This window comes from Trifolium pratense, linkage group LG5, assembly GCF_020283565.1.
Source record: "Trifolium pratense cultivar HEN17-A07 linkage group LG5, ARS_RC_1.1, whole genome shotgun sequence".
Taxonomy (NCBI): Eukaryota; Viridiplantae; Streptophyta; class Magnoliopsida; order Fabales; family Fabaceae; genus Trifolium; species Trifolium pratense.
Genome location: NC_060063.1, coordinates 37,078,937 through 37,094,106, shown reverse-complemented (window position 1 = coordinate 37,094,106; position 15,170 = coordinate 37,078,937). Strand labels below are relative to the sequence as shown.

Below are 15,170 nucleotides of genomic sequence, written 5' to 3'. Positions count from 1 at the left end.
AAACTTTGCTGAATCTTTCATTGTTGAGACAGATGCGTCAGGAAGTGGCATGGGGGCTGTGTTGATTCAGGGCAACCACCCTATCTGTTACTACAGCAAGGAGTTTTGTCCCCGTCTATTACAAGCTTCGACATATGTGCGTGAGTTATGCGCCATTACTTCTGCAGTAAAGAAATGGCGAACATATTTGCTGGGTACCACGTTTGTCATCCATACGGACCAGAGGAGTTTGCGTGAACTGATGACTCAGGTAATTCAAACACCTGAGCAACAGTTTTATTTGGCAAAATTGTTGGGTTATTCGTATGAGATTGTATACAAGCCAGGAGCACAAAATAGGGTTGCTGATGCCCTATCCAGGGTCCAATGCTTGCTTATTACTGTACCTCATTTTGAGTTTCTTACTAAATTCAAAGAACAAGTGACTTCAGATGAGGAATTTCAACAGTTACTGATTCAAGTTCAGCAACATCCTGAAGAGTTTTCTCACTATGAGATATTAGATGGGTTGTTGTTTGTCAAAGGAAAATTATTTGTTCCAGCAAATTCTCCTTTCAAGCAAGCATTATTGGAAGAATTTCACTCGTCTCCGGTGGGTGGTCACAGTGGGATTCATAGAACGTTTGGCCGGTTACAGGAAAATGTGTTTTGGCATGGTATGCGCAAGGATGTGACTGAATTCGTTAGAGCTTGCGGAATTTGTCAGCAAACAAAACCTGCCACACACTCTCCTTATGGGTTGCTACAACCTCTTCCAATTCCAGAACGAGTTTGGGAGGACATATCCCTTGATTTCATTGTAGGGCTTCCCTCTTACCAAACACACTCCGTCATACTAGTAGTGGTGGATAGATTGTCAAAGGCTGCACACTTTGGCACACTTCCAACTCAATTCACTGCAGTTCGGGTAGCTGAGTTGTTTGCTAGCATGGTATGCAAACTACATGGTATGCCGAGGAGCATCGTTTCAGATAGAGATGCTATCTTTCTCAGCCAATTTTGGAAGGAACTATTTCGCTTGAGTGGAACTAAGCTAAGGATGTCTTCAGCCTATCATCCTCAAAGCGATGGCCAAACTGAAATAGTAAACAAAGTATTGCAGCAGTACTTGAGATGCTTTGTTCATGATCAACCAAGAAAATGGGGCTCATTCCTTCATTGGGCTGAATGGCACTATAATACTGCAGTACACACTTCGACAGGATTCTCTCCATTTCAAGTGGTGTATGGACGTGCTCCACCAGCTCTTGTGGATTATGTACCAGGGTCCACCGCATTACAAGCAGTAGAAGCTACTCTAGTAGAGCGTGATGAAATACTGCAGATACTCAAACAAAAACTGCTGAAAGCTCAGGAAACTATGAAAGAGATTGCTGATCAGAAACGTATTCCTCATAAGTTCAAGGAAGGAGACTTAGTTTTTGTTAAGCTGAGGCCTTACAGACAAAATTCAGTGGCGGGAAGGCGCATTCATAAGCTATCAAAGCGCTTCTATGGGCCTTATAAGATAACTCAAGCCATTGGAGAGGTGGCTTTCAAGCTAGATCTACCATCAGCTAGTAAAATACATCCCGTGTTCCACGCTTCACTACTCAAACCATGCTTTGATTCGACTGCTGAACCATTGGAGATGCCAATAGAAACATATGGTAACGGACCTGTAATACAACCACTGGCAGTGTTAGATTGGAAAGAAGAAAGCTCAGCTGGAACTACACAGGTTCTAATTCAATGGAAAGGGCTGTTTCCAGAAGATGCTACTTGGGAAGATTATGAAGACATTTGCACTACTTACCCAGAATTCAACCTTGAGGACAAGGTGTGTCTAGATGATCCGGGAGATGTTATGAGTAATGATATAGAAAGTGGATCAACATCAAGGCCCAAGAGAACAATTGTGAAGCCCAAACACTTGGATGGATTTGTCACTGGTCAACGCAAGAAGAAGGGAAAGAAGTGAAGGAGTATTCTAGATACTATCCTGCCTAATGATGATGTCACAGTCAGTTAGCAATGATTATCTCATGATTGGAATATGTACTATTGTACCCTTAGGGATTCGTACTAGATAGTACTATATATGTAACCAATTGCTAAGGAATAAAGGCAGAGAATATTGATAAAAGTAATAGCAAGTAGAGTTAGTTACTGAAATTGTTATACTTCCTGCATAATCCTTTCATTCACCAGTTTGTTCATAACATAATGTAGCATTGGTTATAGTTCATTAGTTCTAACTACTACAAAAAGATATCGGGCTCGGGCATATACTAATTTGGTGCTTCTGAATAATTGAGCTTATCATAAGCATTGTAACATTGGATCTTTCTTTGAGATAATCTGGCAACATTCTCTTTATGTATTTTGCCATACTTGCACAGAATTAACACTATAACTTGATGGAAATAAAGATATGGCAAATGTTATTAGATCTAACAAACATTTTTCAATCCGCCATGATACATAACAAAGAAGTAAACATAAGATTAAATAAATCCCAGAAAATTACTGAAGACAAAAAGTTGACACACAATACCACTGAGACAGATTCTGGCTTTTCACAACTTGTCCTCCAAGGAGATACTCAGTCATCTCTGGCCGGTAGTACTGTTGTTGCAGATACTGATGAAGGTAAGGAGGTAGATGATACTGGTACTGAGGAGGCCGCGAGTACTGGTGGTAGTAGTGAGCTTGCAGGTACTGGGGTGGATACTGAGGAGGCTGCAAGTACTTCTGTTGGTAGTAATGAGGTGGAAATGGAGGCAACATCTGCGGATGATAATAATGAGGTGGACAGGGAGGCAGCATCTGCCGCTGGTGACATCAACATTGGTTGGTGTGGTACCTCATCCGCCACCTTACGTAATATACTCTCTATAAACGCCCGAACCGCTTGTTGCACTTTTTCCTGCACTATGTGATCATATTTACTTTTCCAAAGTCGCCACATCTCTTCAATATCAGTCTGCTGAGATTGACCCGCACTGGCGGCAGAAACAGAAACAGCAGAAGAAGACTCTTGCATATGCGGTATCTGCAGCTGGTCGTAAGGAGGTGGAAAGGGAGGCAGCATCTGCTGCTGCTGCTGCTGGATCAACTTTTCCACCTTCGTACTTAATTTACTCAATATAATCACTTCAAATGCTTGTTGCACTTCTTCCAGCACTATTTGTTCACCATGTGCACTCTTCCAAAGTTGCCAAATCTCTTCAATATCAGGATCCACATATCGATTCGGACTAGCAGCAGAACCAGCAGAAAGAGACTCCTGCATAAATTAGACGAAGGCATTCTAAGCTTTCCATTTCCACCTAACAATGAAACAGCCACTAATAACTAGGAAGTGTTCACTATTTTTGGCCAATTAGTGGAAAGTATTTTACTCACTTCGTCCTCATCAGATTCATCGTCAGGGGATTCATTAAACAGTGAAGACAAATATAGAAAATTAAGACTAAACAAATCATTCCTAAGTTAAATTGAAAAAAAAGTTTAAATTTAACACTGTTCTTATTCCCATGAAACTTGTTCCAAACACCTTGTAGCTTAACCAATAATCGAATCTGAAGGAACTAAATTAGGTTCATAGTCATGAAAAGGTCATAGTTTAATTTCGGCCCTTCTTTAATAAAAAAAAACACAATAGTTTTTTTTTTAGAAGCAAAATTAGTTCACCCAAATTGGCACAAAAGAGAATCGAACATCAAACATGAGATCTCAAGGAGGAACACACTTTCAGGTCCCAAGTCAATACTGTCAGACCAACCAAAGTAAGCACAATAGTTAATATTATTTCGTAAATATTTATGTAGATATTTCAAAACTAACTTGTAAAAATGGTAATAATGTGGCATCATTTGATTAGATGTAAGTGTAAAAGTGTTTTACACTGTTATTGTTGGTCGTAGAAATTTATATCTATTTTACTTTATAAATTTATTATTTATTAATACGTAAAAAACATAAATAAAAATAATTTAATAAGGAGATTTGTAAGGCTTAAATCAACTCACAATATAATATTGTTAGGTTTTGACACCTTTGCCTCGACTTGATCCAGAAATTTTATAGTTGTGAGTGAGTTTTAGGTGGTGTTTAGCACTTTGTCTATTTTTTTTTATAGATTCCTCGATAATGTTTTAAGGACACTCATTAGCAAGACTAGGAGTGTAACGATTCCGTTTGGATCGTTTTTTAATAAAAACAATATTTGAACCAATTAAATCTACTTCAGTTTGGTTTAGTTTTCGGTGTCTTTCAAAAGTAGAACCAAATCAAACAATATGATTTAGTTTACTTTTATTTGGTTCAGTTCGGTTGATCACTTCGTTTGAAAATACAATTAAAAATAAATTAATATTTTAATTGTTTGCCTACTCAAATTATAGAGCATTGATAAACTTCAAATAAAGTAAAAAATAAAATATAATTAGCATTCAAACTAGATTTATTGAGATAAGTTTCAATAAGGTAAAGAAAGAACTCCGAAAATAACAAAAACTAAACATCTTATAATGGAAAAACTTGAATAAACTAAATTCTTTTAAACTTCCTAAATGAAGCAGAGCGCGCAATCAAAACTTTAGAAACTATGAAACATGAGAAAACAATTTGAACTTGATAACGGGAAACGAAAGAGTAGCATAGAATAATGAAAACTAAAACAAAATAGAGGAGAAATGAATTAAAATGAAAACAGAAAAGAAAGGAATGAAATAAAAACGAAGGTGAAAGCTTTCAGGTTTGTGTTACACTCAGTGGTAGTGTATGCATAATTGAGTTTTGGCTATGGTTTATATTGAGTTTAACCCTAGACTAAAATAGTAGGGTAAAAGGGCATAGACTGATTTGGTGCTTCTGAATAATTGAGCTTATCAGAAGCATTGTAACATTGGATCTTTCTTTGAGATAATCTGGCAACATCCTCTTTATGTATTTTGCCATACTTGCATAATAATAACACTATAACTTGATGGAAATAGAGATATGGGCAAATGTTATTAGATCTAACAAACATTTTTCAATCCGCCATGATACATAACAAAGAAGTAAACATAAGAGTAAATAAATCCCAGAAAATCATTGAAGACAAAAGTTTACACTCTATGCCACTGAGACAGATTCTGGCTTTTCACAACTTGTCCTCCAAGGAGATATTCATCCTTGATACTCAGTCATCTCTGGCTGGTAGTACTGTTTGTTGCAGATACTGGGGTGGATACTGATATTGATGAGGGTAAGGAGGTAGATGATACTGGTACGGAGGAGGCCGCGAGTACCGGTGGTAGTAGTGAGCTTGCGGATACGGGGGTGGATACTGATACTGGTGAGGGTAAGGAGGTAATTGATGCTGGTACGGAGGAGGCTGCGAGTACTTCTGTTGGTAATAATGAGGTGGAAACGGAAGCAACATCTGCAGATGATAATAATGAGGTGGACAGGGAGGCAGCATCTGCCGCTGGTGGCATCAACATTGTTTGGTGTAGTACCTCATCCACCATCTTACGTACCATCTTACGTACTTTACTCTCTATAATCTCCCGAACCTCTTGTTGCACATATTCCGGCACAATCTTCCAAGGTCGCCGCATCTCTTCGATATCAGGCTGTTGAGATTGACCCGTATTGGCGGAAGAAACAGAAACAGCCGAAGAAGACTCTTGCATACGCGGTATCTGCAGTTTGTCGTAATGAGGTAGAAAGGGAGACAGCATTAACATGTAATGATGGAGCATCTCATCCATCCATCTACTCTCGATAATCTCCTCAAATGCTTGTTGGAACTCTTCCTGCACTATTTGTTTGCGTTGTTCACTATTCAAAAGTTGCCACATCTCTACAGTATCAGGTTGTTCAAATCGATTTGGACTAGCGGCAGAACCAGCAGAAGAAGACTCCTGCATAAATCCTGAAAAATATATATTGGTGAAATCCTGAAGTTTAACGCGGTATATGGAATTAAAGAGTAATTTACCAAAACCTTAAAAAAATTATTCTAAAAATTACTTAAGCAAACTTGTTTCGGTTTTGTTTTCCAACATAAATTCATAAGAAATGTAGCATTCGTGATAGTTTTTTTGCTGCAACTACTACAAAAAGATACAACAGATGTTCTTAATGAGGAAACAAATGATTAAATAAGTAGCAGAAAATCACAGAAGACAGAAAAAGTCTACACTCTAAACCACTGAGAAGTAAAGCACAACTACTGATTTTTCACAACTTGATCTTTAAAGAGATCTTCAAAATTGATGCTTCAAGTTTTTCAAAGAGTCACTGAGTTCAGAAAGTTGAATTTGTCATATTTTAGAATCAGCAAAATCTATAACACAAGTCTTTTATAAAAATAACTGACAATAAGGGTAGGATGAAGATAATGAGAGAAAAAAGGAATTAATCAGTCAGAGCATGTCCATTCTTACCTGCACCAGGAAACACCCCGGAATTTGCACCCTGAAAACAACAAAGAAAATTAGAAGAAGGCATTCTAAGCTTTCTACCTAACAATGAAACAGCCACTAATAACTAGGAAGTGTTCACTATTTTTGGCCAATTACGGCAAGTATTTTACTCACTTCGTCCTCATCAGATTCATCATCAGGGGATTCATAGTCGCTGGGACTGAAACAGTGAAAACAAATATATAAAAATTAAGACTAAAAAAATCATTGCTAAGTTCCTATTCATGACAAGGTCATAGTTTAATTTGGAGATTATTTTTTGAAAACTTATAAGAAAAACATAGTCCATACAAGAGAGAAAAAAATAATGAGAGAAAAGAAAAGAAAGAAGACTTGCAAAATTTTGATGACACGAGCAGGGGCGGATCTAGACATTTAATAATGGTGTGGCCAAATATCATAAAAATCCTACACTAAATTATATTGAAAATAAGAAATAATATTGTTTAATGCGGTACATTTACGATGAAAATCGTCTATCATCCATTTACATGTTTAAGAAAATTGATTTTTCTAATATTATGTATGTATTGACCATTCATTTTTAAAAAAAAAAAATTGACCACAACTATTATTCTTGATTTATTATTATTGTTTGTGGTGACAACTTAGCAATTTTTTTTGAAAAAAATTCAATTAAAAGTAAAAATTGCAGCCTGCGAAATTTGAACACGGGATACTTCAATCATAAACCAAGCCATATTACCACCGAGACACATGGAATGTTGTGATTAACAGTAACGGTGAGATGTAAATATAACAAAACAGTTAACAAAAATATGTGTATATATACCTATTAAAAATGATAATTCTACTGTGGCCAAGGCCACAGCAGGCCTCAACGTAGGTTCCCAGGCCTACAGATTGCAACTGGTCCTGGATATCAGCCACCTTCTCCACATTAGCTAACTGGATCTCCCTAAAAAATGAGGCATTTTTTAAGAAAAGCATAACAAACTCGATTTCATCTTCATCTCCAAAAAAATATAAAATGTGTAATCGTTTGAGAGAGGATTTTAAGCAGCAAGGCAATGAGTTCAATAACGAATCTTCACCATCCAAGTATTCACGTACCTAAATAAGAATCACGAAACATATTAAATTTCAGAAATAATATTATTGTAAGCATTGAAACATGACAAATAAAAGCACTGATTCAGAATGTAAAATGTACCACAGTAGGAATATAAAGAACTTCCAGTTTAGGAGTCTTTCGGAGAATATCAGGTAATACTCCACTAGTAGCAGTAGACTCGTCAGTAAAATTATACACATAAAGATGTGTTAAATTGTGAAATGTGGGAAGGAGATTGAGGTCAACCTCTGTACGGTCAATAAGACACTAGTAAATGAAACAAAACAACATTCAGTATTGTGATAGAGAGAAAATATACAACGATAACTAAAGGTAACATTCAGTCATTCAAAATAGGCATTAGCCAATGCAATATATACAAAAATGAAGATGATGAAAAAATACTCAAACATACCTCAAGAGTATCATTTGTTATATCGAGAGATTTGACATTATTAAGTCCACTCAATAGCTCAAATATACAATGAGCAACATATAGTACAGGTACAAGTTGACTGTCATCCTCAAGGTGAACATGGGCATCAACTATGGAGGTCAAGTTAACAGGGATAAATCGTATTGCTGCATGGCATGTGCAACTTAAAGATAAAAGATTCACAGCATCAATCATGACTGTCATATAATCATCCTCATCATCTACACAACAAAGGTCAAAATAGATAGTCAACTTCCTTAATGTGGAAATTGCAACACTGATCTGCTCTATATTCTCCCAATAACAATTGTACAAGGTCAACTCTTGTAAGACAGGGCACCCAGAGAAAAGTTGTTGAACCGACTCCTCATTTGCAAATGTAACATCTGAAACTACTAATTTCTTCAGACTAGGGAAACAAATATCACTAGGAATACAAAGAGTGAACTTGAGTCCTAAACAAAGTTCATTCAATGACTCAAATGCCGAGAAACAATGGGGTAACGCAAACTTATCATTTGGAACACCTAGTGAAAGTTTAAGATATTGTAGTTTGTGCTTCGAAGCAGAAGATATTAAAGAACTAACTTTATCTCCATCAACAGTAATTTCAAATATGTCAATGGAGAGCCTTTCTACACAATTAGATTTTCGCAGTAGTCTTCCAACTAGATCCAAGAGACAATTTACTGAATTCTGATTTTGGTCTTTTGACTTATTATATAGAGGATATGGAATTTTAAAATCAAAGACGGATAAGTAGGTCCACAAGTGTCTCCATTTTGTTGCTAATACGGAAGTTCTTACAACATCTTTGGTAGGGAGTAAAGAAAGAATATGAAGAAGAACGCCCTCGGGTAAGTCGCTAATCATATCATCCACATTATGTCCTTGGATGTGATGCACATCTGTTGATGAGATTTTACCAGCCATGATCTATGCCTATCTGCTCAAAATAATAAATAATAATAAGAAATAGCGTCTTGAAATAGCGTAAATAAAAAATGATAAAAATGTTAAAAGCTGTAGGTTATAAACTCAAACACTTGTCATTTTTATCAAACAAACTTATAAGCTAGTCCAATAAGCTATAAGTTGGCTTATTGGACTTACCAAACAGACACTCACACTCATGATTACTTCAACTAACAGTACTACTACTACTAGCTAGGTGTGAGTTGAGAGGAATCAAACAAAGGCGCATGCAATAAACAAGTTAATTAATCTAATTATAAACTCAAACACTTGAGTTGTGTTGTAGGAAATAGGGATTTTGATTAATTTCGATTCCCTGCAAATTTACATGGCAAAGCAATTCTATGAATACTGAAACCCTATTGATTTAAACTTTCATTCGGATGCGGAAACGAAGAGAAGAGAAGATGATGCGATTACCTTGGCACTGAAAAGATCGACACTCACATAACGAAGGAAAAGATCAACCAAAATGAAGAGAAGAGAAGAGAAGATGAACCGTAATTTAGTAGTGCAATTATTTTTTAGTATTTGGCCAACCGGTGCGCCTGGTTTGTAGTCAGTTGTTTCCCGGCCCCTTTTTATCGTGTAGTTGCGGGAGTTGGTGGTATTAATGTCAATCACCACTAAAACTATTTACAATGAGAGAGAAAATAATTACTAATTCTATATGGGTCTTGCTAACGAGTGCCCCCGGGGCACTCTTTAAGCATTCCATTAAAAGAAACTTTTTATTCAAAAAATTAAACACTCCAATTTCCAATGCGTTGACTTTACGTATTTCCATAAAAATTCTATAAAAAACTTACTATTTAAGGGCTTAAAGAGTGCCCCGGGGGCACTATTTAGCATTTGTCATTCTATATTAGTAAAAATTTAATATTTTGAAAATATTCATCAAAATAAATTGAACAAGATCTTTTTTTTTTTTGAAGGAAAAAAACTTATAGCATTTCATTATTAACTATGTTACAAATACATATGGGTACATCAATAAAGAAGTGGAAACTAGCTAGAGATGTGGCCACCCTTGCTAAGGCATGAGCAACCTCATTGGCTTGTCTCCTAATAAACTCGATACGAGAGTTTCTAAAATAAGTGTTATAGACACGTACGCAATCCTTAATAATATCTCCGAGCTCAGACATGTTAGGATGCTTACTATGGAAACTAGTGACAACATTTCTTGAATCAAGTTCAAAATCAACATTTTCCGGCTGCAGGTCATGGACCCAATTGAGAGCACTGAGTAAGCCAAGAGCTTCTCCTATATCGACATCAGTAATGGGCGATAGCCATTCTGTTTTGGCCAAAACAAATCTTCCTTGATCATCTCGGATGCACATACCTATTCCAACTTTGTTCTGCTGTTTGGAGAATGATGCATCTATATTGCATTTGTACCGACCAGTTGGAGGTTTTGACCAACAAATTGCAGTATTATGTTGTCGTTGTTGGGAGTGCAAGTTCTTGTGATTCTGCGCACCTTTCCAATCTGTAAGCAAGTTGATAGCACGTGCACGTACATGTTGAAACGGTTCAACCTTGTCTCTCCAAACCTTGTCATTTCTTTGTTGCCAAATACTCCATAACAAAACCATGAAAAGTGACACTTGATCTGAATTGAAAACCTGTAATACAGAGAAGATAATGTCTGTAATATTATTATGTTGCAAGTGAGTTTGCAAAGTATTCCACCATCCAACACTTTTCCAAATTTCCTTTGCATTGTTACACAAGAGGAATATGTGTAAATTATTTTCCTGTTCATTTTCACAAAGAGCACAAATATCAGGACAGTTAACGCCTTTTTGAATAAGGCGAGCACGAGTCGGAATACAATTTCGACATAATCGCCAAATAAAATTCTTAATTTTTGGCGGAACTTCAGCTCTCCAAATTTTAATCCATTGACCCGGGATTTGCAGACCAGTTTGTGTCAATTGCTTCATTGATGCAGTAACGATATGCACTCTTAACAGAGTAGTGCCCATTTTTCTCAAGTCTCCAGATCAATTTATCTTCAACAACCGACTCTAATAAAGGAGTTTGCGAAATTTTTGTTGCACTACTGTTATAAAAAATAGAGCAAATAAGTGGCATATTCCACTTTTTTGCATTTGCCATTAACAAGTCAGATACATTCAAATAGCTTAACATTGGATCCAGTTGCAAGGGTCTTGTAAAAACTGAACCATCAGACACCCATCTATTATCCCAAACCGATATATCATAACCCGTTCCAATACTCCACTTATAGCCACCACGAACAATAAATTTTGCACTCCAAATGCTTCGCCACACGTAACTTGGGTTGTGCCCAATGCTTTAGCTAAGGAAGTCGCTTCTAGGAAAATATTTAGCTTTGAATAATCTAGTGATTAAATTACCCGGATTAGCTTGTAACTTCCAGGCCTGCTTGCCAAGCATCGCATAATTAAAAGCTTGAATACTTTTAAAACCCAAGCCACCCGCATTTTTGTGCATAGCTAACCGCTCCAAAGATAGCCAATGGATTCCTTTAGACTGTTCTTTGTTATGGCCCCACCAAAATGAATTCATCATCTTTTCAATTTCGTCGCAAAGAGAGGACGGAATCAAAAAAATACTCATGATGTATGAAGGTATAGATTGAAGAACCGATTTAATCATAATTTCTCGGCCTGCTTGAGAGAGACATCTGTTGCTCCAAGAATTTATTTTTTTCCAAATTCGATCTTTAATAAACCTGAAAGTGGCTTTTCTACTTCTCCCAACCATAGAAGGCAATCCGAGGTATTTTCCAGTACCAAGAACTTGTTGCACCCCTAGAATGTTAGAGACAGAGTTTTGAATGGCCGGAGAGACATTTCTGCTACAATAAATTTCAGATTTTTGCAGGTTAATTGCTTGGCTTGATGCAGCTTCGTAAGTAGAGAGAATATTCTTCATGATTACAGCTTCACTGTCAGATGCTCGAAGGAAAAGGAAACAATCATCTGCAAAAAGAAGATGTGAAATAATGGGGGCATTTCTGCAAATTTTAACCCCGTGGATATCACCTTTGCATTCTGCTTTTCTAATAAGTGCCGACAAACCTTCGGCACAAATAATAAACAGATAGGGGGACAGAGGGTCCCCTTGCCGTAAGCCTCTGCCCGGGATGATAGGTCCAGCTGTGTTGCCATTGAGGATCACTGAGTAATCAACTGTCTCAACACAAAGCATAATCCAAGATATCCAATTTTGAGAGAAACCCATAGTTTTCATAACATCTTTGAGATAATCCCAATCTATCCTGTCATATGCTTTACTAATATCAAGTTTAAGAGCAACATCTCCTTGTTTGCCTCTAGTCTTTGCTTTCATATAATGCACTAATTCAATTGCAGCCATAGCATTATCGAGAATTGATCTTCCAGGAACAAAAGCAGATTGATTATCAGAAATACATTTATTAAGCACACCTTTTAATCTGTTAGCAAGAACTTTAGCTACCACTTTATAGAGAACGTTACACAAAGCAATTGGTCTCCAATCCTTCATAGTGGTTTGAACATCACCTTTAGGAATTAAAGCGATGTTAGTAGAATTCAAGTTAGGAGGAAAAACACCGGAATTAAGCCAAGAACAACCAGCACTAAAGACTTCTTGACCACAAATATCCCAAAACTGTTGATAAAAACCCGGATTGAAACTGTCCGGACCTGGACACTTGTCGGCTTCCATGGAAAAAATTGCTTCACGAAACTCTTCAAACATGAAAGGCGCTGAAAGTTGGTTGTTGTCCTCAACTGTTATCGAAGGTGTGATAGCATTAAGAACTTCATCACGTGCACTGTTTTGCTTCTGAAACAGATTTAAAAAATACTCTCTAGCAATAGCAACCATGCCTTCCTGAGATCGGCACTCAACATTGTTATTATCGGTCAAGACTTCAATTCGATTCACCTTCTTTCTTGTAGAAGCAGCTGCATGGAAAAATTTGGTGTTTAAATCTCCATCCTTGTACCAGAAAGTTTTGGCTCTTTGTTTCCAAAAACGGTCCTCCTGAGAAAGTAAAACATTTAATCTTTTTTTTAAAGCATTGAAGTAATTGATATTGGTCTCATCTACATGACCACGAGTCTGCTCCAGTTTCTTGTGATAGGCGTCAATTTGCTTACGCAAATTATGGAAATGATCCTTGCTCCAGTGTGACAAGTCTGATGCGCAAGCATCGAGCTTATGTGTAATATCATTTGCGTTGTATGTGCTCCACCTGTTGCGAACAAAGTTAGCAAATTCTGGATCTTCCATCCAAGCCATCTCAAATTTAAAATGTCTCGGTGCATAAGAAGTGGGCTGAATCGGCTCACAGACAAGCCACAATGGATAATGGTCAGATGAGGTAGCTGTCAAGCACTCCAATCTAGCATTAGGGAAATTTTGACTCCATGAATCATTTGCTAAAGCTCTGTCCAATTTTTCTTCAACCGCACGATTTGTTCCCAAGCTTTTAAACCAAGTGAATTGATAACCATGCATAAACAAATCAAATAAACCAGCATCTCCCACCGCTTCTCTAAAACCATTTATCAACCAATTTGCTCTGTCAGCTCTACCTTTCTTTTCATCTGAAGACAATATATCATTTAAATCACCAATGACACACCAAGGTAAATTAGATCGTTGAGAAAGTTGTCGGAGTAAATTCCAAGAGTCTCTTCTACGACTACCTTCCGGATAACCATAAAAACCTGTTAATCTCCAATTCCCCTTACCTGAATCAACCACCTCAATATCAACATGATTGGAAGAATAATTGGTGATATTACAATTTATATGATTATTCCAAAAAACAGCCACTCCCCCTCTTCTTCCTTCACGATCAACAGCAAGACAAGAATCAAAACTCAACTCATAACGCAAATCAGTTGTTTTATTTGAGTTGACCAAAGTCTCATACAATATCATTACATCCGGTTTATATCTACAGATGAGGTATTTCAAATGAAGAACTGCACTCGGGTTACCCAATCCCCGGCAATTCCAACTAATGACACTCATTTAGCCTTATTTTTAGTATCTGTCATATACAAATTGAACCAGGTTATGGCACCAATTCCTTCCTCATCTTCATCCAAGATCAGACACCATAATTGACACAAAACATGTTATAATAAGACCAGACCATATTATCCATACCAGAGGGAAATTAATCATACACATCAGCCATGCTTAGAGAGAAAAGCACATAATAGTGTAGATGGAAACAATCAAAGGCTCAGGCATAAACAGTGAAATTCAATCAGTGCAGCAAGGATGAATAAATCAGCCTCAATTCTAAGCATTAAGCAGAGTCATAATAACCAGTAACACAAGCAATCAGATTAGGCCTAACCTAAACGATTGAAAATCAAAGCAATCAGATTAGGCATAACCTAAACGATTGAAAATCAAAGCACCCACAAGGGAGAGAAGCATATACCCTAGGGGAGAACACGATGACACCAACGGAAACAGGGAACTATTCCACAGCGACGGCAGCGGCGGGAGTGAATAAAATAATCGGCGATAGGCAATGAACTAGATAACTGACGGCAGTGTGAGAAGAAAACTGAAACAGATGGTGGGGGTTACAGATTGCAGCGGCGGCGACGACGATCTTTTGTTGTCTTGTACGGGATGCATCGGTGGATTAGTTCTTTCTCGTTGGGTTTCAGAGAAGACTGAAATTGCAACGGCGGCGACGATCTAAATTGCAACGTTGTTAAGAAGTTTCATCGATCTGAGAATTTCCAGTAGGAGGAAGTTTCAACGGCGGCTTGAACAAGATCTTATATACTAGTAATATTTACATTTATATATTATTAAAAAAATACTGTCAAAACAAGGTAAATGAATAGTACATTTTTATCAAATATGGTCTTGTAATTAGCGACTAAGGTAGTATCATAAATATTTGTGTAGATATTTCAAAACTAACTTATAAAAGTGATAATAATGTGGCAGATAACTTGCAAGAGTTTTGGGATTGAGACATGTACTTGGGACCGGCAACTATTTAGGGTTCCCATCGATGATTGGAAGGAGTAAGAAGACTATTTATTTTTCATAAATGATCGAGTGTGGAAGAAAATGAACTCTTGGAGAGGTAAATCTTTGTCAACAGCCGGGAAAGAAGTGATGATTAAATTCGTCCTACAAGCAATCCCATCGTACATTATGAGCATTTACCTTATTCCATCTACAAATACAAGAA

At 37.0% G+C, this 15,170-nt stretch overlaps 1 protein-coding gene across 2 annotated transcripts; it reads right to left on the bottom strand.

Moving 5' to 3' along the window:
- Positions 1-4,969: 4,969 nt before the first annotated feature.
- LOC123884166 (putative F-box/FBD/LRR-repeat protein At1g66290) lies at positions 4,970-9,587 on the bottom strand. Of its 2 annotated transcripts, XM_045933191.1 has the most exons (7): positions 9,368-9,587; positions 7,952-8,918; positions 7,636-7,803; positions 7,255-7,535; positions 6,576-6,621; positions 6,423-6,453; positions 4,970-5,908 (listed from the first exon to the last, which is right to left on the bottom strand). In XM_045933191.1, exons 2-7 carry the CDS (start codon positions 8,903-8,905, stop codon positions 5,175-5,177), a joined length of 2,214 nt encoding a protein of 737 aa, XP_045789147.1. In that variant the 5' UTR covers positions 8,906-8,918; positions 9,368-9,587; the 3' UTR covers positions 4,970-5,174. The 2 variants fall into 2 exon arrangements, with proteins under 2 accessions (XP_045789147.1, XP_045789148.1); XM_045933192.1 differs by lacking the exon at positions 6,576-6,621 and having other exon boundaries at positions 4,970-5,897; positions 9,368-9,546.
- Positions 9,588-15,170: the final 5,583 nt, after the last annotated feature.

Excerpts from the sequence above, each read along its gene's own strand:
- LOC123884166 (XM_045933191.1), bottom strand. The coding sequence starts at position 8,905 with ATGGCTGGTAAAATCTCATCAACAGATGTGCATCACATCCAAGGACAT. Across the intron at positions 7,804-7,951 it reads TAACAAATGATACTCTTGAG|TGTCTTATTGACCGTACAGA; the intron begins GTATGTTTGAGT and ends TTCATTTACTAG. Across the intron at positions 6,622-7,254 it reads AGAATTATCATTTTTAATAG|TCCCAGCGACTATGAATCCC; the intron begins GTATATATACAC and ends TCACTGTTTCAG.